Source organism: Bos taurus, chromosome 13 (genome assembly GCF_002263795.3).
Source record: "Bos taurus isolate L1 Dominette 01449 registration number 42190680 breed Hereford chromosome 13, ARS-UCD2.0, whole genome shotgun sequence".
NCBI lineage: Eukaryota > Metazoa > Chordata > Mammalia > Artiodactyla > Bovidae > Bos > Bos taurus.
The window spans coordinates 47,204,533-47,230,129 of record NC_037340.1 but is presented as its reverse complement, the minus strand read 5'-3'; the positions used below and the strand labels follow the sequence as shown (position 1 = coordinate 47,230,129).

Here is a 25,597-nt window from a genome sequence, read left to right as displayed (position 1 = left end):
ACTTTAGGGACGTGTTTAAATAAGATGTGGTATGGTACAGCCACTAGATGGAATGCTGAGCAGCCACTAAGATGCTGATGGAGGTTGCCATCTCTTGAGGTCAGGCCTTAACTGGGGCTGCAGGGTAGTTGGGAAGCAGCATGTAAAATATGATTGATTCCTTTTGGGGCCAGTTGATGACCTGTTTGTGCTCCAAGGGCAAGGATGACATCAGATAGTCCTGTTTGCCTTTCTAATCCCAGTGCCTGGGACCCAATAACATGCTCTAAAAGCCCTGGGGTTCAGTAGACCAGAGTGCTGCATCCTTGTCATCCAATATGAGATGATGAGCAGTCTTCAAGATTTTGAGTCTTTCTTTTCACTTATCTGCCTTTTATAGTTTTTCTACATTTTAGTATGTATTGCTTGCATAATATAGGTAAAGTTAAAACAAAGGTAGACAGATAAGCAGAATGTCACATGAGATGGAAATCCTGGTGTGGTGGACAGAACTGTGGGCTGAGCATCAAGTCTCAGATCCTGTCTCTTCTGTGCTGGGCCAAGTCTTGTGAACTCTGACACAGCATCCAGTGCTGAGCCTCTCCTCTTGCCTTTCTGCAATGGGGCTGCTGCCCTACCTGTCCCACAGGTGTATTCAAGGATTAAAATTAAAACAGAAGAATCCTGCTCAGTTCACTTTTCAATTTCAGTTGCCAGATTTGAACCTGAAGTGTGGGTGTCCTTCGTTGGACTCTGTTATGTGTCCCCTTTCCCTTTTTAAACGTGCTTTGAAAAGTGGACACCGTAACTGTCAGATGTAACTGTCAGGTGACATGTCACCTGCACTAATAATAACAGTAATAACAGATACCAGGCTTTTTGGATCTTAGTATATAATTGGAAGTAAATCAGTAACGTTTTTTAAGATGTGAAAAATTTATGTTGATCTAAGTTTAAAATACACCTCTTTTCGTATCCTTCATTGTCATACTGGTTTTTGTTAAACATCACCCATTCATGGGGGAGTTGGAATAACTCGGGCACCATGTATGTCTTCATCCTTGAACTGGTACTGATCTGATGACTTTGTGGTGGCACCAGGTCAGTGAAGTGCCTGCATAGGTGAGGAAATGGTAGAGTGGCAGCCAGCTGCAATCCACACCTCATTTGGAGTGTGACTGTGAAGCGGCACTTAACTGGCTGTCAATGGAACTGATAATTCCATTTCAGCAATTAGAACTGTTCCCAGGAACAGTTAAGCTTAACTTTGAGAATCCTCTCTTCCTGTCAACTCTAAGGTAATAAGAGAAAGAATGAGTCCCTACAGGTGATGAGACATATTATGGTATACCTTCATTGTTTCAATATGGGAAGCTATCCCACACCTGCCATACATGGGGCACCAGACACGTGAGGATGTGTTGGGTTCTGCTCCAGGGGGTCACTGGACCACCTGCTTCCTACAGCATTCAGCATAGCTGGATCAAGAGTATAGGACTTGTTACACATAAACTTTTGAGTCAGCCCAGACATCCCTGCCCTCACAATGTGGCAGCATAGTTCAGAGCCCAGGCTGTAGAGCTAGACCCCTGGCCAACATAGCTGCATGATCTTGGACTGCTGGCTTTGTCTGTCTGTAAAGTAAATGATTATAGAAGCTACTGTGGAAGAGTAGGCTAATGGGCGGGAAGACCAGTGCATAATGTCTTGAGACAGAAATCTCTCAGGAATATTGTTTATATATGAATATATTTCATGGGCTTCCCGGGTAGCTCAGCTGGTAAAAAATCCACCTGCAATGCAGAAGACCACAGTTCAGTTCCTGAATCAGGAAGTTCACCTGGAGAAGGGATAGTTAGCTACCCACTCCAGTATTCTTGGGTTTCCCTGGTGGCTCAGATGGTAAAGAATCTGCCTGCATTGCAGGAGACCTGGGTTCGATCTCTGAATTGGGAAGATCCCCTGGAGGAAAGCATGGCAACCCACTCCAGTATTCATGCCTGGAGAATCCTTGTGGAGGGAGGAACAGGAACATGGCAGGCTACAGTCCATGGGGTCACAAAGAGTCAGACACAACTGAGCGACTAAGCACACATGCACATATATACGTATATATATATAATTTTTAAAAATTTATTTTTGGCTGTGCTAGGTCTTTGTTGCTGCTTGGGCTTTTCTCTAGTTGTTGCAAGCAGGGGCTATTCTAGTTGCAATGTATGGGCTTCTTATTGAGGTGGTTTCTTTTGTTGCAGAGCACAGGCTTCAGTAGTTGAGGCTCCTGGGCTCTAGAGCACAGGCTCAGTAATTGCGGCACATGGGTTTAGTTGCGTTGTTGCGTGTGGGATCTTCTTGGATCAGGGATCGAACCCATGTCTCCTGCATTGACAGGCAGAGTCTTTATCACTGAGCCACGCTAGGGAAGCCCAGGAATATAATTATTAATATTGAATGCTATTGTATATAGCTTTCTTAAATATTTAAGTTTAGTTTTTTCTTTTTAAAAGTAATTTATGTTCCTTCCAAGTAAATCAGAACATACAGAAAAATGGGGACTAAACCAATCCTTGTGAGCATCCGGATCATGTCCTTCTTACCTGTTTGCGTTCATGCATGTGTATACACATGCACTCTTGTGTGGTAGTTGCTTGTTTTTTAGTTAATTCGTAGTTGTAATTTTGTATTGTTGTATCTGGCATCTTGTCTTTTTCTCACATAGCGTGAACTTTTCCTATCAGTATGTACATTCTTCAGTTTTTCTTCATCTCCTAAGGGATATTTAGCTGAAGCATTTACATGACAATCTCATTTCCATATTTGGAAATGTTAAGATGTAAAAATGACATTTCCAAAAGACATTTCCCAAATAATAGAGGAATAGCAGCTTTCTAGAGAAATGAATTGAACACATGTGGTCAATTTTGTCATTGAAACTTTGAGTATTATTTTTAACGTAGATGTAACAGCCTTTAACCTAGTTCATTTTCTTTCTCTCCTCAGGACTATTTTCCTAGTATTACTATTTTCTCAATATGCCAGAAATGTTAAATTTCCTCTCCCAATTTACAAATCCAAGAAAGGATGGACTGCATATAAGTTACAGCTTTTCAAAATGTTCCCTGTGAGTAATTACCTTTTTTTTTTTTTTTTTTTTTGACACTATTGCATTTGGTTCATATGTAAAAAGTTTATAATGAGAAGAGGGGGTTAGGCATGTTGTCCTGAGGGACCATGTCTGTGTGATGATCTCAGACTTCTAATGACCATCATGGACCTAAATTTTAGAAGTGGTAGAAGTTTCCAGTCCTGGAGTCCTTTTCAGTTCAGTCACTCAGTTGTGTCTGACTCTTTGCAACCCCATGGACTGCAGCACGCCAGGCTTCCTTGTCCATCACCAACTCCCAGAGCTTGCTCAAACTCATGTCCATCAAGTTGGCAATGCCATCCAAGAGACCATGGAGTCTTTTTAACAGTATGTAAGAGGACATTGATTCTCCTTGGAGCTGAGGGAGGTCTGACTCCACGTGGCCTTTTCAGGCCCATTGTCCATTATTCTTATTTTACTAGCCAGTTTCAAACTAAATAACTTTACTATATGAAACTACTGTCTCTAAATGTGATTCCATTCAAGGAATAGGTTTTACACAGATCCTTTATATGTTTTTTTCTGCAAAGTACTGATGGGCTCTGAGATATAATAATCCCATTGCAGGAAGGCATGTTTTGCTAGCAACCACCAGTTCTGTTGGCCTGACAGAGCTTTTTCCTTTGACCACTTCAGATCATCCTGGCCATCCTTGTATCCTGGCTACTCTGCTTCATCTTCACAGTGACAGATGTCTTCCCTCCTGACAGCACGAAGTATGGCTTCTATGCTCGAACTGATGCCAGGCAGGGTGTGCTTCTGGTAGCCCCGTGGTTTAAGGTCCCATACCCATGTAAGTATTCTGGTGGTCATGAGTGGTCAGGAGCTCACACGGGTCCAACCTAGAGGAGTTGGGAGTTGGCAGGAAGCTCTGCAACACCAAAGGTCTTCTTTGTTGCAGAGCATGCCCCGAAAGTCGTACCATTCTGGCCTTCAGAGGATTAGATTAGCAGAGAAGGGAGGCAGGAGGCTCTGTTTCTAGAGGACTGTAGAGACTAACCAGCTCTCTTCTCAGTTGTACTAGTTGATTCTTTTGGTTCCATTAGGACAAAATCTCAGGCTCAAGGAGCCTCTTGCCAGATTTGAGCTCTAATGGCCAGGATTTGAGGTCAGCTGCTTAGAAAGGCAAGTATAGAGCTGCACAGTACCCAAACCACCGAAATGAACAGACTTGAGTAGGAGGGGCCTGAAGATTAGTAGACTGCTCAAGCCTGGTGGAATTTGTATAATCTTTCAATAGGTAGCCATAATCATTCTTTTTTTTTTTTTTTTTTTTTGGTCACAGCTGTCAGGTAAACTAATATTCACAAACAGACAATGGATCTTAAGTTATAATTTCATTGTTGGGTAACTCTTGGCCAGGTGGCAGGGGTGTATGAACCCCAGCTGTGAGGTGTCACTTGGATTCATGTGTAGCATTTTCTGGACCCTAGCCCCAGAAGCGTTTTGTGTGAACCCAGTGATTATTACATACTTGTTGTAATGTGAAGACTGTTCCCAGCATTTAAGGTTTTTGTTAGAATAAGGCCTGAGCTTAGTCAGATTGTTTCAGTTTACACCCCTATCCAATTGTCACATTTTCATATTTTCTGACAATGAGGAAAAGCCAAAAATATTAAGATTGGGTCAAAGATAAATGTTCTAAGCATGTTAAACGATAGTGATTCTGGAAGTTGTTCGTCCTGGTCTTAACACATTTACAAACACTGTAAAAAGTTTCGTCTTTCTAAAGCATTCTGAATCTCATCAGATTATATGGTTTAAGTATGTATTTATGTATGCCTGTCCCCTCCATACAAGGTTCATAAACATACATGTAATCTGAGATAAAATGAGATTAAAAGTCTGTTGATGAGGGAGTCAGTTGAAGCCATGGGAAGGCAGGTAGCCCCCACAGCACATATGGGTGGTCCTCTCTGCCTATACATGTGGCTCCCAAGATGAGCACAAATATTAATAGAAACACAGAGCGGGCTGTCCCAGAGAAGCAGCTGTGCGTGTGTTGAGAGATGAGACTTTGCTCAGGGACCATGGGGCCTGTGCACAGGGAGGCATAACCAAGTGGGCAGGTCCTTAACATTATGATTGCAGAGGGTGCTGTCTGGTTTCTTTTCACAACAGCCCTTGAGTGCTACCAGCTCCTCTATTGCCAGAGCTTCCCTAGATAAAGAGCTGTTCCCTGAGCCAGAAGGGTGTAGTCTTATGTACTTCCTAATCCAGAGATAAGTTTTCATGTATCTTAATCCAGAGACAAGTTTTTATATATCTAGACCAGTGGTTCTTAGTCTTTAGTATGCTAGGAATTACTTGGACTGGTTGTTAAAATACAGATTTCACATCCAAAATGTCAAAAGTGCCAGGCTGAGAAACCCTGCTATCAAGTAACAAACTAAAAGTTCTAGATGAAAAGAAAGATGAAGTAACAGGCTTAAATAGAAGGCTGGAGGCCAACAGGTTTAAATTTTAAATAAATAATCTGAAGGAAAAGGGGTCAAAAATTAAGATTATAAATTTTAAATGTTGAAGTAAATAGGATAAAGATTTTAAAAATCTTGCTGAGGATTTCAGGCAAAGTGTGGGGGATAAGAAAGCAATTAAAGTAAAAAGTCTGAGAAAATAAAAGGCAATTTCTGATAAATAATAAATGGCAAAATAAAATAAGACTCCCATCCCAAAATCTAGACACATAAATGAAACCATATTGCTGCCTTAGTAAAGAAAACTGTATCAAAGGTTATTTAGAAAACACACAACATGTTGCTTGATAAAGAAATCATCTGCATGAGAAGAATCCATTCCAAACTAGTCCAGGGACGAGATGTTGACCAAACCAGTTGCTGGTGGGTCTGGACCTTGAACCCCTGAATATAAACTGCCTCAACATCCCCTGGTCAGCTCCCATGGGGCAAAGTGAGCTCCAGGAAGGAAAAGTTCTGTCCATACACACACACAAGGGATATTCTGTACATCTTACTTTATGTGTTATCTTTCCCCTCCTAAACTTGGGGTTGCTCCATCACCCAGGAGCCAGAGGCCAAGCCCCTCCAGGAGGTTGGTTAAGGCCTTCCAAGCCCACCTGCCCCAGGCCTCCTCTGGTGAGCAGCAGCCTATTTCTCCCCGGCTCTGTCCATCCACTGATTGCCCCTCCAGAACGCCTTCTCCGCTCTGTGTGCTGCTTTCCAGACTCTTCTTCAACAGAGACTGTGGCACTTCCTGACTTCCTAACTGGTACTGATTGCGACATCCAACCATTGCACTGTTGAAATCTTTTAGGTATATTGTTGGCCCCTGCACAAGACATTCTACACATTTCTCTTCATGTACTTTCTACTGAGTAGCTCTGTAATAACTAATGGTTCAGGGAAAGAAAGTCTAGGTACTTCACAAAGAAGTCTATTCATTTTAGCAGTGAAGGTTCCTCATGCTGTTTTTATTAAAGAAGATCAGTGGTTTTCAGTGTCCAAATAGATACACTTTTAAATCCGGATACTCAAAATGAATCTACCTGGGGTCTTTGCTTTGCTTTCTTAAAGGAAACTCTTTAGTTTTCTGTAACATGATGTACTTTTAAAAAAGTGCTGGTATTATACTAGAAAAGGGTTGTCTATACTTTGTGCCATGCTCGACTGTTGGCATTTAAATTTACGTGATGACTTTTCACTGCTTTTCCATTTGATGCCTCCCTCTGGACAGGAGCACTGTTTTGTACCATGCTTTGCACAGCAGGGCTAAACATTCTCTGCATACAAATACCCATCCCAACACAGCAGGCTGTGTTAAATTCTAATTTAGCAGACACTGAGTGTGGCTTTGAAGCAAGAAAGAGGAGCACCCGCCTCTTCCAGTCAAACAATTTCTTTTAAATAAAGCAGATCAATCCTGATTATTACTGTTTTCATTCAACTCAGGAACTATTCCCAGGCATTTTGCACTGATGACTTACGTGTAAAAATAGTTACCATGAGCTTTAAAAATCTGAGTGGTTCTTATAGAGTCCTGACATACTGAATGACTCAATATCCTGATAACTTTCGCCTGCCCCTCTAAGAAAGTTTATGAGGCTTTCATGCTTGTTTTTCTTCCTTAGTTCAGTGGGGACTGCCCACTGTCTCTGCAGCTGGTGTCATCGGCATGCTCAGTGCGGTTGTTGCCAGTATTATCGAGTCTATCGGGGACTACTATGCCTGTGCAAGGTTGTCCTGTGCCCCATCACCTCCCATCCATGCAATAAACAGGTGGGTTCCTGAGAAAATGAACTCTTCACTGGGCCCAGTGCCTTATACTTTGCTCTTTGGTTTGGACAGTCAAGAGTTTCAACATGAAGTAGCCAAGCATCAGGGCTCTTTATTGGCTGTTTGTTTTGAATAAGTAACTGCCCCTGTTTTGCTCTCATTTTCCACATCCAAATAATATAGAGCAGAATTCCCACCCTTCTTTCTCATGGTGACAATCGTATAAGACATTCTCTGTGAGATCTCGCCAGACCTTAAACTCAGCAAAACAAGTGCCAGACACTGCCATTGTTCTTTGCTTGGTTTGGGATCATGGATGTATTGTCCCCTTTGATTTCTTGTTTTCCCTACTGTTCATTTCACAGTTACAATTCATATAGAGAGAGACAAGAGCAGAAATAAATGAAGTCTATAAAATCTAGAGGTTTATGAGCTGTGAAGTTTATATTCTCAGTAGATATAGTCTTCAGTTTCTCAATGCTGGGGTTAAATTGGGCTGTATAGAAGCTGTAAAGAAAATAAAGTAGCCCAGATCATCCCACCTTTCCCAGCCAGCTGCCACCCTTCCAGAAGGAATTGTGTGTGATGAGAACGAAAGGGCTGATATCTCTGCATCTTTTGCATTGCTTCTGTTGGTGTTTAGAGCCCTAGTTTTTCCATTTTTCTCTAATGGAGCTAGTGCATATGAATAAATTATTTATATATTGGTTCTTTTGAAAGTTCCAACATTTATAAAATTACAAAGCATTTTCTTTCTGATAAAACTGTATTAATAAGAAAGGAATCAAATCTATGGATGACCTATGTTGTCTTAGATTACCACAAATGATTATTTTCTGGCAAAAATATTGTAATTTGGAATAATTTTTAAACACTTGCATCTAATGTGTGATTCAGAGATGTGCTTCTGAAAGCACATCTTTCATTTCTCCATGAATGAGCATGGAGAACCCTGTTAAAATGTGCGTCTTCAGGCCTGGGATTCTGCATTGTTAACCCCTCCTGGGGAGAGTAGAGGCTACAGGTCTGTGGACCCTGCCTTTGGGTCATAACCATTTAGACTATTTCAGAGTGTTTCTCCCATTGAATTAATATTTTTCTTTACTCCATTCCTTTACATTTTAGGGGGATTTTCGTGGAGGGTCTCTCCTGTGTTCTCGATGGCATTTTTGGAACTGGGAATGGCTCTACTTCATCCAGTCCCAACATTGGAGTTTTGGGAATTACTAAGGTACAGATATTTTTATAATTAAATGGTTGGGCCTCTAAATGTTGATCCGTTTTGTTGATTGGTCTGGCCACTGTGAGTTCCGAAATGATGGCCTCCAATTCTGAGATTATCTTCTTCCCCATTTCTTTTTGATTCATTGATGAGTTTTTGGAATGCTGATAGAGGTCTCTTTCCCCTTGACTGGCCTGGGTAGGCAGGCATTCAGGTGCAATTTCTTCATGCATTCTACAAATTTTTGTTAAGCACTGACCCTTTGTGAGGCCACTATTCTAGGCACTTGGGATACATCAGTGAATGAAAAAGAAAAATATTTCCATCATTTATGGAGTTTACATTCTATCAGAGGAAGACAAGCAATAAATAGTAAGCATAATAAGTATGACAGAAATATGGGGCAAAATGGGGGGATCAGAGGGGTAAGTTAGGGTGATCAGGCTAAGCCTCACTGAGAAGGTGACCTTGAGCAAAGGCCTGACAGAACTGAGGGAGGGAACTGTGCAGGTACCTAGGGAAGGGGCTTTCAGACAGGGGGCAGAGTGCTATCACAGAACCACCCTGGTATGCTGCAGCTCAGCAAGGAGGCCAGTGGGGCAGGAGCAGAGATGGGAGTGGGGGTCATTGGGTAAGAGCAGATGAGGTTCTTGAGGTAACTGAGGACCAGGTCATGTAGGCCTTAAAGGCTGCCAAAGCCTAAGTGGAAGTAGTCAGGGAGAGAGTCCCGCAGGGTGTGAGTCCATCTGGTTTTGTTTTGGGTGTTTTTTTTTTAGAATTACTATGGCTGCTATGATGAAAGTAGACGACTGGGGTCTGGGAAGAGGGTGGAAACAGGAGACCAGTTAGGAGATGGCACTAATTCTAGATTAGAAATTGCATTCTATCTCTGTGCTTAGTTGCTCAGTCATGTCTGACTCTTTGCGACCCCTTAGACTGCAGCCCGCCAGTCTCCTCTGTCCATGGGAATACTCCAGGCAAAAATACTGGAGTGGGTTGCCATGCCCTCCTCCAGGGGATATTCCGAACCTAGGGATCAAACCCAGGCAGGTTGCAGGCAGATTCTTTACTGTGTGAGCCATCAGGGAAGCCCGAGAATACTGGAGCGGGTAGCCTATCCCTTCTCCAGGGAAACTTCCCGACCCAGGAATTGAACCAGGGTCTCCTGCATTGCAAGCAGATTCTTTACCAGCTGAGCTACCAGGGAAGCCCCAGAAATTGCTTTACCCATTACAAATAAATCAATCTTACAGTAAAGAATTAATGAAGTTTTCAAACTGTAGCAGCATCATTCTCTTTCAGATGAAATCTGTTGTGGAGTTAGTGAACACAACAAGCCATAGCAAGTCACTCAGGTTGAAGCGGTACCTGGTCTGAAGTCCTCCCCACTTGTCTTTCCCCCTAACCCCACTCCAAGCATACATACCATAATCTAGCTTCAGGAACAAGGAGGCTGCTTCTTGGCCTTTCAGATTTACTAGGAAATAAATTTTATATCCCAGTTGCTTTGGGCCAATGCTTGCTGTTAGCCCAGGGTGTTGAGGAATGCAGCTCGGCCCTGGCCATTGTATGCTGCGCAGCTAGACACGGTTAGAACTGGTTCAGCATCATCCAAGATGGACTGCATGGGTCAGAGGTCTCCCTCTCCTCAACCTTGTATCTTGAGAACTTGGGGGTGAGTTGGAGCATTCTGGAATCATTTGACCTCTTTAAAATTAGAAATCTTCCTCCAGCTCTTTGCACTATTCTATAACCAGGAAAAAGAAACCAGATACTTGGTTTGGGTAATTTTAACTGCAAATCCAGGTCAGAGGGAGTAGAGCATACATTGTACAAGCCTGACTTGCTGGTTGGTTTTTCTGTAAATTGGCCAGGCCATCACAGAGCTCAACCTTAGGTGTGCCAGTGGCCACGCTGGCTGCCTGTCTCTCCTTGTGCATGACATGTGAGGGCTGCCTGATGGGCATTTCCTTCCAGGATTCCTGGGTCCTATTGCTGCAGATACTGAGCACACAGAGCTAAGGAGAGGGTCAAATGGGCACCAAATGGGGTGTAAGCCATTAACTCTCTAGCAAGTTTGCTGCCATGAACCTGTAGACCTGTAACTAATCCAAAATAACATAATGGTAAAATTATTATAGATGGAGGGACTCTTGGGGAAACAGTTTAATAAGCCAGCTCTCTTTCTGCACCTCTTTAAAATGCATCACAGATAATTTAACTAGAGTCACTATAGGGAGTAAGTAGTGCTGTCATTAGGGTTCCTTCTAAAACATTACTGAGATGGTTTGAGAAATAATTACCTTTATTATAATTTAGATGGTGCTGGCTTATTCTGAAAAGGCACCCTGCCAGCATTTTTTAATTGAGCCAATTGATCTTCTCTCTGAATTCCTTTGGAGCCACTTCCCCTAGCAGAGGCCTTATCAATTTGAGGGAGTTGGCTCCATTACTCTTACTCACAAGGGGCTATAATTGAGACATCTATACAAATGCCTTGGGGTTGGGAAGTAGGAGTAGCACCAGAAACTTCTCTGTGGCCTAAACCATGTGGCTAATGGGAGATCCCTGCCCAGGAAAAAGGAAGCAAAAGTTTTAAGGCTGTATCCTGCCTTTTATCCAGCTGAAGGGCTTGGAACAGTTGCTTTTCTGATAAGAACTCATATGTGAAATCTAGCAGTTCTAGATCTAGGTCTATGTTGTACAGTATAGTAGTCAGTAGCCACATGTGGCTGGTGGATGCCAAAGGAAAGCACAGATACAGAACATTTCCATCATTGTGTGAAATTCTTTCAGACAGCATTAGTCTGGACCATTGTACCAGTCTTCCAGAACATATAGAAAGAGGGTGATCTGTGGCTCTTTCTGAGGATCTGTCTCCATTTCCTGGCAACTCTACTATTTACTGTCCTTTATCCAGTTATGGCATTCCATGTACAGACATGGACATTCTGACTACTTGATTAGAGGTGAGGCTGCCTACCCTGCTGTATATTCTGAAGTTCTGCAGGTTGGATGGGTTGGATTCCATGTGCAGGACTGCTATGTTGAGAGTGTTCCACTGTCTGTCCCACAGAAAAGGGCAGCATGACATGGTAGGGAGGTGGTTGCTTTGGATTCAGCCCTGGCTCTGTCATATTCTTCTGACATGACCATGGGCAAGTTACATCTCCTCTCTGAATTTCTTGCAGAATTTTGGAATTACTTCATGTAAAGCATTTAGCATGTGCTTAGATAAGCAAACTAGAGATATTGTTATATAATATTTAGACCTAAGTTTATTTCTAGGAAGAGTAAACACCATCTTCTTGGCCATACTATCTTTTTTGATGGTATCCAAAAGGAGATCATTTCTCCTCTGCAGCATACCACCCTGTTGAACACTTTTGGAAAGTCAGAAATGCAGTGTCAATTTTTCAGTGGCCCTGGAGGCAGAGCTGCAACTCAAGAAGGAGATCAGAAGGGAGCCTAGGAAGTGGTTCCAGGGAGAGTGCAGTGAGAAAGATGTGAAGGCTTCACATAAGCACCAGGAGGGCAGGGATTTTAGGGCTGTGTCTCTGGTGTTTAGAATAGAAATGTATAACAGGCACTTGGTTAATGTTTGTTGAACAAAAGAGTGACTAACTTGCTGCTTTTTTTGGACAGCGTCTAAGGGAGATCAGCCCTCCATGCATGGTTTTCATACAAGATTTATTGTTTCAGCATCCTTAGGGCCAGCCCAGTCCTCCCCACTGCACATCTAACAGGACTGACTCTGCTGGGAGATGGATCCCTCTGTCTGGTTGCTCTTTGTCTTACTCATCCCTCAAGACCATCTCTAGGGAATCCTCCCCAACTTCTCAGAGTTTTTTCTTCCCACTGGACAACCCACAACCTAATAATTGCAGCAGTATCATTATTTGATCATAAGCTTATGATTTACTTGTATTTGTATCCATCACCTCCCCCTCACTCTGAAGTGCTGGTCCTTGAAAATGTTTGCTGAAAATGCTTGCTTTTTGTAAATGAAAGGCTTCCTTATCATGTAATATAGCCAAGTGTAAGTCATTTTTGCTCCATTGCCAATTTGCATGACCCTTTTTGCTGCATCCCTGCACTTAGTGGTGGTATAATGGGATGAGCTGTAAATTGGAATAATGGAAGCTAGGCCCCAGCATCAGCTGTGACTGATTCTAGCTGGGTAGCTTAGTAAAAGATTTGCTTCTTACTCTGAACTTGACCCTTGGGCTCATTGAGAAGCTCTTGCAAGGTCTAGCCCAGCAATCATCCAGGAGAATGGTGCAGCAGTGGAAATGTTCTGTACTTGCACTATCCCCTGAGGGAGCCCCCAACCGCTTATTCCTACTGAACACTTCAAATGTAGCTAGTACAACTGAGTCCGGTTTTACATTTCATTTCATTTTAATTATTTAAATAGCCATTTCCTATTCATTGTAACTCCCACATAAAGCATTGTGGACACTATTCCATTTCTGGAAGCTCTTTAATCCAGTTTATGTCCTCAGTATGTTCTCTTGGGAGAGGCAGCACAGAGTAGAGACCAATAATGCAGGATTCTTGAGCCCAGTGCCAGCTCTGTCTCTTGTTACCTGAGTGACAGTGAACTAGATGGACGCTTCTAGAAGGCAGAGATCAAACTTAACCAATAAAGTTGAGTCCACATGGGAAATGCTGTGTGTGATGCTGCAGAAGTCCAATGTTGGGAGAATCGAGCCTTGGAATGAAAGAAGGCTTTGCAGGGGAGGTAGCTTTAGGGTAGTATCAGTACTTTGATATGTGTCAGAACTGGCCAGGAGGGGGATGAGCACCAGAAGACTTAGGCAGGGACCTGATCTCCTAAATCATGATATTAAAGAGGTTACTCCGTTACAATGGAGAGGACAGGTGGGCAGAAGAAAGGCCACAGGAAGCAAGTTCAGGTGGGAGGCTATCAAATAACCTAATGCTTGCCAGATGTTGTTCAGACTATTTTACATGGAGCTTATAAATCCTCAAAGCAGAAGCACGCTGTTCATTGTCACGGAGATGAGGATCCTGCCACCCAGAGAGGCTAATGCCCATCATATGGTTAGAGATGGAGCAGAGATAGGAGTCAGGCCTCTCAGCTCTAGAATCCTGCACACAGTGGTCTCTAGGCTGTGCCACCTCTCATGATTAACATGCTGGGAGGAGAAGTTCCAGAACTGTTTTGTCTCATCTGCCGGAACCCAGAAGAAAAGCGGGGTCAAGTGTACTTTTCGAATTTTGGATTTGAGACACTACCAGATCATCCTGGCTGGTGGCTGTAGGCATTAAGAAACCCAAGACCACAGCTCAGGAGTGAGTGCAGAGTGAGGTGACATTGCCCAGGGCTCAGAGACCCATAGGTCAAGCCCTGGAGTCCCCATAGTCAAATCCAGCAGGAACCAGATGGGACGGGAACAAGGAAAGGTGGTGAGAATCTTTTTACCCTGGATGTGTTTTCAGTAGTTATGTATTGATATCAATCCTCATTGTAAAGTTAGACCCTCTTAACTAAAAGTTTTAAGGGTAACCTAGATTTTGTCTGTGGGTTTTGGTCACATTTGCCTGCTAGGACCTGAGTGTGCTCTTGGAGGACCTCAAGGTGAATGCCTGTCTCTGCCCTCTGTGTGTCCTGCAGGTTGGCAGTCGTCGAGTGATACAGTACGGCGCAGCCCTCATGCTTGCGTTGGGGATGATCGGAAAGTTCAGTGCGCTCTTCGCCTCCCTTCCAGATCCTGTGCTTGGTGCCCTCTTCTGTACTCTCTTTGGTAAAATTCCATTTCTTTGATAGTTGGCTTTCTTCTCAAGCTCCTTTTCTTTCTTCACATTGCTAAGGAATTCCTTCAGTGAGACTGAAGATAATGATAAATTTCTATTTTAAAATACAAAAGGATATACCTTATAAACATATAAATGCATATCACTTTCTGAGTTGAATTGATATTAAAGGTAGAATAACTGAGCTAGGAAAAATCAGATTAAATTTTAGTCTCTAGTTGCCATTTTTTTAAGGTTCTTATCATGCTTTATTGAAACCATACTGCCTTGAATATCCTCTGCAGATATCTTTGGATATCACATTTTTTTAATGTGGTATAGAAGCTGTTTCTTTTCTTGTATCTGAATTATTCCATTACAAATTTAGTTGCAGATAAGACCTTCAGGAGCAACGTTCTTTTCTTTTCTCTTTCGTTTGCCCATACTGTACAGCATGTGGGATCTCCCATGCAGGTACTAACTAGGCTGAACCCTGCTTGGTTTCTGAGATCAGATGAAATAGGGCATGTTCAGGATGGTATGGCCATAGACAAGCGTGTGGGATCTTAGTTCCCAGTTCTCTGACCAGGAATGGAACCCACACCCCCTGCATTGTAAGCACGGTCTTAACTACTGGACCACCAAGGAGGTCCCTAGTTGCCATTTCTAATTGATTTGAGCTCAGATATCATCTCCCTGTAGGCCATTTAAAACTGTCCGTTTTTACAGAAGGGAGTCAATTTGATCTCTGTGCCATTCACGTTAGTAATCAGGGACCTGATATTCAGGCCCATATCCTGATGTAATTGAAATGTTTGAATTGAGTTTTTAAGGGGAACCATTGTCTTTAGTTTTCTGCCTGGTCTAAAGAAAGTGTAATGTTTATACCTCTGAATAAACCCAGATAGTGCCTGAGTCAGGTGGTCACTTTCTGGTTCCGTCCTGACACTACACAGGTCTCCCAACTTGTTTCTGATGGGACAGAGAAAGGCCATTGTAGGGAGTCTGCCCTGGACAGCATACTTGTCATCCATGCCATAGGTGAGATAATGGAACTTGTGGTCTGATGTTTTCTCTCTAGGAATGATCACAGCTGTTGGACTCTCTAACTTGCAGTTCATTGATTTAAATTCTTCCCGGAACCTCTTTGTGCTTGGATTTTCAATCTTCTTTGGGCTCGTCCTTCCAAGTTACCTCAGACAGAACCCTCTCGTCACAGGTAGGAGAAACAGACCTTGAATCTTGTGGCAAAATTGGAACCACAAACACCAGTTCATGGAACTTCAGGAATCATTTCAGTGAATGTTCATCTGTGTATTCATTGCAGTCTGCTTGGCCGAAGTTTAACTTGAATCCCTTTGCAACACTCCCCACTTGAGTTGGCACATGCATGTAACTTATGTGCGTGGCAGTCTCCTTTTTTCCTTCTTCCTCTCCCTGCTTCCATCTGTTCATTTTTTGAAAAAAAGCCAAACAAATCAGGACCCTACCCTTTGGGAGAATGCCTCTGTAAAACGTTTTGATTTTTCAGACTAAGGCTATATTAAAATTTAGAATTTCTTGAAACTTAACTTCATATACATGTTTTTCTGTTGGAATTACAACTATTTTGAGTTCAAGATCAACCTTCTTAAAAAAATTTTTATTGAAATATAGTTGCTTTACAATATTGCATACATTTTCTATTGTACAGCAAAGTGAATCATTATACAAATATAAATACCCCCCTCTTTTATGGATTTCCTTCCCATTTAGGTCACCACAGAGCACTGAGTAGAATTCTCTGTGCTATACAGTAGGCGCTCATTAGTTACCTGTTTTATATGTAGTAGTGTGTGTATGTTTAATTCCTTTTTTAAAAAGTTCTTTGTGATGTGGCTTATTTTTAAAGTCTTTATTGAACTTGGTGACAACATTACTTCTGTTTTATGTTTTGACTTTTTGGCCACAAAGCATGTCGGATCTTAGCTCCTTGACCAGGGTTCAAACCTGCAAACCCTGCATTGGAGGACAAAGTCTTAACCACTGGACCACCAGGGAAGTCCCTAATTCCTTTTTATGTTAATACCCAAATATCATAAAGAATGAACAAAGGAAGAACATCTTAAGAAACAACTTTTGCTGCTGACATTTTATGCAGAATTGGGGATCATTTTATATATGTGTGTATTTTTTTTTTAGCTGATGTTCACATAACATAAAATTAATCATGTTAAAGTGAGCAGTTCAGTGGTATTTTAGTACATTTACAATGTTGTATAATCACCATCTCTCTCTGGTTTCCAAAACATTCTCATCAGCCCAAAATAAAATTTCATACCCATTAAATAGTTAACCCCCATCATTTCCCTTCTTGTCAGCTCCTGGCAACCACCAGTCTGCTTTCTATTTCTATAAATTTACCTATTCTGGATGTTTCATAAATGGAATCCTACATTATGTGACTTTTTATGTCTGGCTTTCACTTGTCAGAATGTTTTCAAGATTTATCCATATATAAGTATTTCATTTCTTTTTATGGCTAGATAATATTCCATCGTATGTGTATACCATGATCTGTTTATCCATTTTCCACTGATGCACATTTGAGTTGTTTCTACTTTTGGACTCGTGTAAATAGTACTGTTACGGACATTGATGTGCAAGTACAGGCAGTTCTCACTCATGGTAGTTATGTTCTATAAAATCCCCGTGAATATAGACCTAGCAAATCCTGAACCATAGCTCTTGGGAGAACACAGTCAATAGCACTAGATCTCATGCCTGAATGACATTCATCTCACATATTTTCTCCATTAGGCACATCATGGCCATCTTGCAATGGGGTTGTTTTAAATAGCGAGATCACCAATGAAGAAGCACAAAAATGCAAAAAAAAAAAAAAAAAAGTGTTATTATACAGACTGCTAAAAGAATATTGTTTACGATCTGAGAGCTGAAACCAGAAGGCAGAGCATTACCTTGTTTAACCTCAGCTGGGAACATGTGTGTTGGGTGACTCAAAATTTTCACTGCTTTGTACATGTCTGTGAATGACTAAAAGCACCACGAGTATTCATTTTGGGTTTACAAATAAATTTTAGTGTGTAGGCAATTCACAAACAGCAGAATCTGCCTGGTAATGAGGACTGTTTGAGTACCTGTTTTTAATTCTTTTGGGTGTATGGCTAGGAATAGAATTGTTGGGCCATTCTGTGTAACTGTTTGAGGAATACCTGTTTTCCATAGCAGGTGAGCTATGGGACATTGCTCACAACATTCCCATCAGGTATGTTGAACACAGTGATTTCTCTTTCTCCACATTCTCACCAAACATGTTATTTTTCTGTTGGAGATCATTATATTTTTAAATATAAAAAGTGTGTGAATTTCTATTTTAATGTATCTCATTCATATAATGACATCTTTAGAAATAAATTTGCTCTAAATTAAAAGCAGCTAAGCACTAATTAGTAACCCAGAATTTTGAAGCCCTTCATTTGATTGCTGATCTCACGAATATTTTTGTCATCTTGTTATTCACTTTGTAAACTTTTCAACCTTACAGTAGCCATCTTTTATATTGGTGTTTTTGTTTTTTTTTTTAATAATCTGCAAGCAGCACTCCCCCACACCCCTGAAGGCTTCGTAGTTTATTATAGAATGAACTTCATTCTATGAGATTTGGGGTAGGGACTGTGCTGGGTCTTAGTTGTGGTACACAGGATCTTTCATCGAGCAGAGTGCAGGTTCTCTAGTCGTGGTACACAGGCTTAGTTGCTCTGAGGCATGTGGGGTCTTAGTTCCCTAACTAGGGACCGAACCCTCGTCCCCTGCATTGGAATTCTTAACCATTGGACCACTGAGGAAGTCCCCTCTGTTAGATTTACTTTCTGTGAATCATTGTTAGAAATTTTCCTTATGGCGATAACTTGATTATTGTTGAAAGTAGTTTAAATAATTTATTTACTATTATTGTCATAGTAGTTTAAGGCATTACTGGCGAAAATTTATACATGCGCAATAGAAATTTACACTTTCATGCACTGCATTGATTGGCAATTAGGGTCCACCCCAGTGTTCCTTTTTAAGTCAAGGACAAGTCTATTCTGTCTGTGACCTGTTGCTATGTTGTTTTTAGGGATAACAGGAATCGATCAAGTGTTGAATGTTCTTCTCACAACTGCTATGTTTGTAGGAGGCTGTGTGGCTTTTATTTTGGATAACACCATCCCAGGTATGTGGCATATATCAAACATGCTTATTATATATGTGACTTACCTTTTTGCCAAATAAATATGGGAAGCAGGAAGCATGAATCAGTTCAAAGCCATCACTGATTACACTTTTCTAAAGTGGTTAAGATGATACCTTGAGCCACCTTTCATGAATCACTTTTTTGCTAGTAAACTTAGTTTTTTTCCTTCTTGCTGAGTTATTTCTAAGAGAAAACAGGTGAATTCTTTGTATATGGTGATATGGCAGCAGGATGCCTTGAGCATGCTCCAGCTACCTGCCCTCCTGCTCAGCCTTGCCTGGAGCCCTGCAATTTGGCTTTCATTGACTTGTTCACATACTTCTGAGCCAGCTGCTACCAGCGGACAGCACTCCTCCTCCTTCTATGCCAAGTGCTGGGTGACAGACTTAAGGTGCGATGTGGCCCTGCCTTGTGGCTTCCTAGAGAAGGCTACTTTATATTGTTGTGAAATGCCGCCATGGACACACTGGTAGATTCATCCTGTCAAGGAAGGGTGATGTTTATTTTTGAGCTTAAAGGTTCTGTTGAGATTTTGCCCTTAATCTACCTCCAAAAGCCTCAATCAAGAACAGGTCACTGGGGAAATGAGAGATGAACACATCGGGCAGAAGGAATCACACACATGAGTAGGTGGAAGGTGTTAAATTTGTGGGAGGTCAGTAATATCCTCTTTCTTTCCTAAGTCAGCACTTAATAGAAAGAGAGACGAAGGAGTCAGGCAGATGGAAATGGTCAGTTTCATTACTGAAATGCCCATGGGAGGGTATAGCTTATATATGCGAAAATAATGAGAAGTTCTTAAGCCCTGCACCATAGGATAGACCTCATCACCCAGGCTCAGGCAGAGAACTATATTGTTAGGGCTCCCATGGAGCTAAAAGCAGGTACCAGTGCTATCTGCACTGTAAAGACTTTTGGAAAGGAGCCCAGGAGTACTGAGCCATGAAGATCCAGATCTTTCTTGTTGACTCATCTGTCAGGGTGCAGAATTGCCAAGAGTGTTACACCAGTGGAAGTTCATCCTCATAGGACCACAAGTGGGGAATTTGTGACAAATGCACCCCACCCCCCAGTAAAATGGAGCAAAGCAATATAAAAAAGGTATGTCTACATAAAGAAAGCTGAGTGCCGAAGAATTGATGCTTTTGAACTGTGGTGTTGGAGAAGACTCTTGAGAGTCCCTTGCACATCCAGGAGATCCAACCAGTCCATCCTAAAGGAAATCAGTCCTGAATGTTCATTGGATGGACTGAAGCCGAAACTCCAATACTTTGGCCACCTGATGTGAAGAACTGACTCATTTGAAAAGACCCTGATGCTGGGAAAGATTGAAGGCGGGAGAAGGGGATGACAGAGGATGAGATGGTTGGATGGCATCACCGACTCAACGGACATGAGTTTGAGTCATCTCCAGGAGTTGGTGATGGACAGGGAGGCCTGGCATGCTGCAGTCCATGGGGTTTCAAAGGGTTGGACATGACAGAGTGACTGAACGGAACTGAACTGAACTGATGTCTAGATGAGGGGGGTTGTGGGTGTGCAGTGACCGAGTAGTGAAGTCATTGTGAGATGTAATAAGGATTCTGATCCTATTTTGCAAGATCAAATCTGTGTTTTAGAAATATTTGTTTTGAGTGGTTAGTGATTCTTAGATTTCTGGCTTAAGCATCAACTACTACTTCCTCAAGTGCTCTTTTCTGTCATCCTATTCCATTCAATCTACAGGACAACAGAAGCAGAGAATCTCAATTCTTGGTAGAACTGTTTAACTAAACATTCCATTGTTCTGTTTTTGTTTTGCTGTGTGTGTTCCACAGGTACTCCAGAGGAAAGAGGAATCAGAAAATGGAAGAAGGGCGTGGGCAAAGGGAGCAAGTCTCTCGATGGCATGGAATCCTATGATTTGCCATTTGGCATGAACATTATTAAAAAATACAGATGTTTCAGCTACTTACCCATCAGCCCAACCTTTGCAGGCTATACATGGAAAGGCCTCGGGAAGAGCGCTAGTAGCCGGAGTTCAGATGAAGACTCGCAGGCCACAGTATAGCCGTAGCTCATCCTGTGGCCTGGCCACAGTGAGGCATGAACCTATAGTTCCTTGCTGAGTAACAAGCAGTAACATATATGTTTGTAGATCTGCATTTACATTCTCCACCCCAGAGCTAAGACAGATTACAGGTAGCTTTTTCTTGTGGGTTGTGATCATGTCTAATACGATGTCTCATCTATCTTTTTATTTAAGCCCTTGAGAACATCCGTTGATAGTCATGGTCACTGAATTTGAAGTTCCTGCTCTCCTGTGGGAGTGGATGCTTGAAGTCTACAGTGACTCCTTGTTTGCAGTCCCCTTCTAACAGCCTGTGCTAGCTTACTTACAGGGCACCTCCAGGGCTTTCTGTCCTTGAAAGCACCAGGACCTGTACCTATAGAGACCTCCTCTGGTCAGGAGGTACCAATATCCTTGCATTGTCACAACTGACTGGTCAAGTGTGATTTTATGATGCCTGATCCTGTGTGTAGGTGGCTGCTGGCCAGTTGAAAACAGTGAGATGCTTTACACTGTGCCCAGATCTGTGCATGGGTCAAGTCTGTACAGATAGAATGGGAATTGGGGGATTGGACAGGAAGGGAAAGTACCTTGAAATCAGTGTCTGATTCTCAAGCACACTTTCTTGGTGCCACCCTGGCCCAAGCTAGGCCAACCCGTCTCCTATTGGTCTCCTTTGTACTAGTAGCTGAGACACTCTATTTGGTGTTCATCACTCCTGGCTGGTGTGACGGGTATAGAGTGCTGCACAAAGGCACCAAGCAGATATTTATGAGGATCTTGGCTCTGCTGACATGTGGATGTCAGTTATCGTTGTGTGTATTTGTAATTACAAGATTTTATTCCTATTTAATGTTACTGATTATGGATTTTTTAAATCAGTGTTTTTCCATGTGACCCTCTTACCTTACATCCCTATTACTTGTCCCTTATCTCCTATCCCCCATTAAGAAAGGAACCAGCATTTGTTAAAGCTATGGACACCAACAGGGAAGTTTGTTGTCATGGCTCTAGAAGGCCAGTAACCATTTTTGTGGTTGTGTTTTGTATTGCTTGATACCATGAAAGTGTAAATACATAATGCTTAATCTGTTTATCAAACTGACTGCTGGACCAGAGCCCAGAAACCATGAGTTAAGTTATACGTTGATTTGTTTTCTGAAGAAGGGAAGCCAGGGCAGGTGACAAAACAGCTGCCGTATTGAATGGTTCCGCATCCTGGTAAATTAATCACTGCAGTTAAGTTGCCATTCACATCTGGCAGTTAAGGCTTAAGGAGACTTTCTGTGGGTTGTCATGTTGAATGTCCACTGGATTTTTATTTTCCAGAGGGGAAGACTAGATCCCCTGACCAAATGCTTCCTTTCTTGTTGAAGGGGTAAGAAAAGCAGCTAGCAGTCCCCCTCTCTTAAATTCTTATTAATAACATTATTTCTGACAAAAATGACTTACTGAATTTGGTTTGAAATTTTCAGTCAAAAGAAAAGCCTGAGTGACCTTGTTTCATGAGATAGTACTTCTTGAGTGTTTATTTACCTGATTGTTTACAGGCAGTGGGCACATGGCTCTTGGCAGCCTTGAAGCCACATGGTGAATTTCTGGCCCCCACAACTGGCCTTGACTCCTATAAAGTTTGGGGCTTTAAGGCCTATTCTGGCAAGAACACTCCAGAGCTACTGCATTGTTTTGCCAAAACCTTATTGCAAATTAAGTAAAGAAAGACTCTAAATTTAAATTTGTATGGGTTTTTTTTGGGGGGGAGCATATTTAGAAGCACACTGGTTAATGATTTTCATCCTGTTGACTTGGTGAGTCCTGAAGACTGACAGCCCTAGTTGTCACCTTAATTGCCTAGTTTATTCTGTTTGTATTTTGCTTAGCATCTCCAATTTCTCTCCTCTGAACAGTGGGGAAAACTGTTAAACATCCCAGAGATTTGCAGTATTCTTGCTCTCTAGATGAGCAGAATGACCAAATACCCAAATGAAAGCCTCTGAACCATTGGTAATTCAGGAACAAGTTCCCTTCAGCTTAACTTGACCCAGGCATCTTCTCTCCCAATGGGTAACACTCAGGACGTGTGCAAGTCTTCAAAATGTGCAAAGAAGCCCTGTGCCCACACCTCCTATTGGAAAAAGAGGGTTTTCCCCCTTCTCGTTCCATTGGGGCCAACTTAGATTCTCTGTCCATGGTTGGGGGGGTAAGGCATAGGAGGTTAGAAAATGTCCTCTTGCTTGCAGACACACTGCAGAATGAGTCTGTAGTTGAAAAAAAACTATATTCATCTGCTTCTTGGTTTGAGCACATACCTGAAAAGGAGGTTTTGGGGGATACTGTGCCTGTGCACCTGCCATGTGCGTTATTGGGGCCACATACACCCCATGCTTTGGCCAGTTGAACGTTGTAGGATGTTTTGAATGTGAATGTCTTTGGACATAGCATTCATTCTCCAATTCCCACTTGAACACCTACCCCCGCATTTTCCCATTTATATTGGTGATCATGATGTGAAAAGTAGAAACTTACAAATAGGACAAAAGACGCTGCAGTATCACTGGTTGGGGGGCAAGGGAGAAGCCACACTGGTTTTGATAACATTATCTAACATGGATCATAGAAAAATGGGAAATGGCTCCAGTCTTTGTAGGCAATTTTCATTCTTATTCTCGCAAATTTCACATAGATTTACTGATACAGAATATTTCTTAAGAGGGCTTCAGTGTTAGATTGTAGTAAGTTTCTTGTGATTGATCAAGGCAAGGGTCCTGATGGTTTCTCGTTTTCATGGTAACAAATTCATACACAGAATTTACTTCATACTGTAGAATACTGACTTTCATAATGATAACCTGGTTTATGCATGAATATTGCAGTATTTCCATATAGTAAAATAATATTTCTACCCAGGATAATAGTCACAGTTTTCCAGGGAGGGAATGTAATTTTCATGACAATGTCATGTGATGATAGAATTTCTCCATTGATGAATCTCTAGTATGTGTTTATACTTTATTTACCCACGCATATATTTTATGACCATGAGCTAAGTTGTTATTTCTTTAATTCATGTCCCTGCTGAAATATTAGTACTAGCAACTTGGACTTGAAGTTGACAACTATAATCTTCCATAACAATCAATGCCACAAGAGTGGTCAGGCCAGATAGGAGATGAATAAGGAACTGAGGCAGAAGCCTCATCCCAGAACCTGTCTGATGCACAGAAAGGCAGCATCCTGCATACTCACCCCCACAGCTTGGGGTGGACACACAGCTGCGGGCAGCATGCCTGGCATGGCTGTTGCTGCCTGCTGGTTTGCTCACCCAGCTGTGCCCCCTGAATGCCCTGGCAGCCTGAGCTCTCACAGGGCCCACTTCTCCAGGGAGCTACCCCTTGGTCTTAGGAAAACACTTGGGGCCTCATATGTTACTTGTATTGTGCTCTGTCCCCTTACGATTTTGACACAGAGAATAGGACCTCCTCTACCCTCCATTCCTCCTGCAGTCACAAGTGGAGTAGTGCTAGACAGTTGCCCATTTTTTGCCAGTCCTCAGCTTCTGCCCTTGGACCCTTGAAGCATGTTAACACTGAAGATCCCTTTTCAGCTGCCTCTCACACATTCCTGTCCTTTTAGTCTATTCTTGACCTCCTTGTCCTCACCCTACACTGGTGACATCCAGCCTCCTTAGAATTGCTCTGTGTGTTTCCTGGCACTTAGGACACCCTCCCCAGTGGTGCCATCTTACTGACGGTCAAGTTAAAACACTTTTTGTTCATTCATAGCAACCTTTGTCATGTTAGTCAGTTTCTGACTGTTCTTAAAACAGTAGGGATGCCTATATTTTCCTTAAGTTTTTGTGACTGACTTTGGCTATATACCTTTCTGGGATTTTGTTTGGTTTTTATTTTTATTTTGCATATTGAGGGTATTTGGGGTGGGGTTGTTTTTTATGTCTAATTCTTTTATGGCGTTTTTAAAAAGAATTTTCATATTGTTTTTCTAACATACCTTCATTAAACGTTTAAGTATTTTAATATGTAATATTTGGACCAGATGTTGTGAATAATAGTAGAGATAAAGCTATTTTATTCTGTATTTTTAAAACTGTTCCGTACAAATAAAAGCTCTCCTGGACGCAATTCTGCTGTTCATGTACTTTGGCTGGTCTTTAAGAAACTTGTCATTAATTAAAAGTCATCACCTAGGAGAGGGAAATCAACTAATAAAAATTTCAGTTCAGCAGGTTCTAATACATTAAAACTCAAAGGAGGATAGCAGTTGCTGAAGTATCATTGGCCCCCATGGCTAGAGAACATTTGTCTCCTTGGGAGAATACCTAACAGGGAAAGGAGACCTTGGTTGGAGGATGCCCTCATGCTGGGCTTTGGGGTGAAATTATGAGTCTCTTAGTAAGTTAGTGACATCTGGAGGCTGGAGACCTTTTAGGTATTGGTGACCAGAAAGACTGTCGTGTCCACACAGTGGAATCTAAGGTTCCCAGAGCAATCTTGGCCCCTTTAGGATTGAGGCTGGTACAGGAAATGCAGAGGTGTGGGTGCCAGAAAAAGCTCAAAGCCAAGCTTGAGAGCTGCTCATTCAAAGGCATGGTTCCCAGCGGAATATGAAGACAAATCCAAAGGTGCTTTTTGGGCATATTTCTTAATTTAGAGCAGACTTAGAGCGCCTCCATCCCCATCTTTTCTCCAACTAGTTGCCTTTAGTCTTTCCCAGCATCAGGGTCTTTTCTAATGAGGCAAAAGGAGAAGAGAGTGGCAGAGGAAGAGGTGGTTGGATGGTATCACTGATTCAATGGACATAAACTTGGGCAAACTCCAGGAGACGGTGAAAGACAGGGAGGCCTGGTGTCCTGTAGTCCATGGGCTCTCAAAGAGTCAGACACAGCGACTGAACAACAACAATAAATCCACATCTGTATCCCTCGTTTGTCTCTGGCAGTTTGAGCCATAGTGAACAC

At 42.1% G+C, this 25,597-nt stretch overlaps 1 protein-coding gene across 2 annotated transcripts in view; it reads left to right on the top strand.

Moving 5' to 3' along the window:
• Window positions 1-24,761, top strand: part of SLC23A2 (solute carrier family 23 member 2) — a 142,695-nt gene extending 117,934 nt beyond the window's left edge. Inside the window, exons 9-16 of one of the 2 annotated variants that reach the window (XM_015474092.3) lie at window positions 2,977-3,097; window positions 3,758-3,914; window positions 7,209-7,356; window positions 8,479-8,584; window positions 14,217-14,346; window positions 15,417-15,554; window positions 18,456-18,551; window positions 20,390-24,761. In XM_015474092.3, coding sequence (XP_015329578.1) covers window positions 2,977-3,097; window positions 3,758-3,914; window positions 7,209-7,356; window positions 8,479-8,584; window positions 14,217-14,346; window positions 15,417-15,554; window positions 18,456-18,551; window positions 20,390-20,622 — 1,129 coding nt within the window. In that variant the 3' untranslated portion in view covers window positions 20,623-24,761. The remainder of the gene's footprint in view (window positions 1-2,976; window positions 3,098-3,757; window positions 3,915-7,208; window positions 7,357-8,478; window positions 8,585-14,216; window positions 14,347-15,416; window positions 15,555-18,455; window positions 18,552-20,389) is intronic. The other variant, NM_001205430.1, reaches the window with a different exon arrangement.
• The last annotated feature ends 836 nt before the right edge of the window (window positions 24,762-25,597 follow it).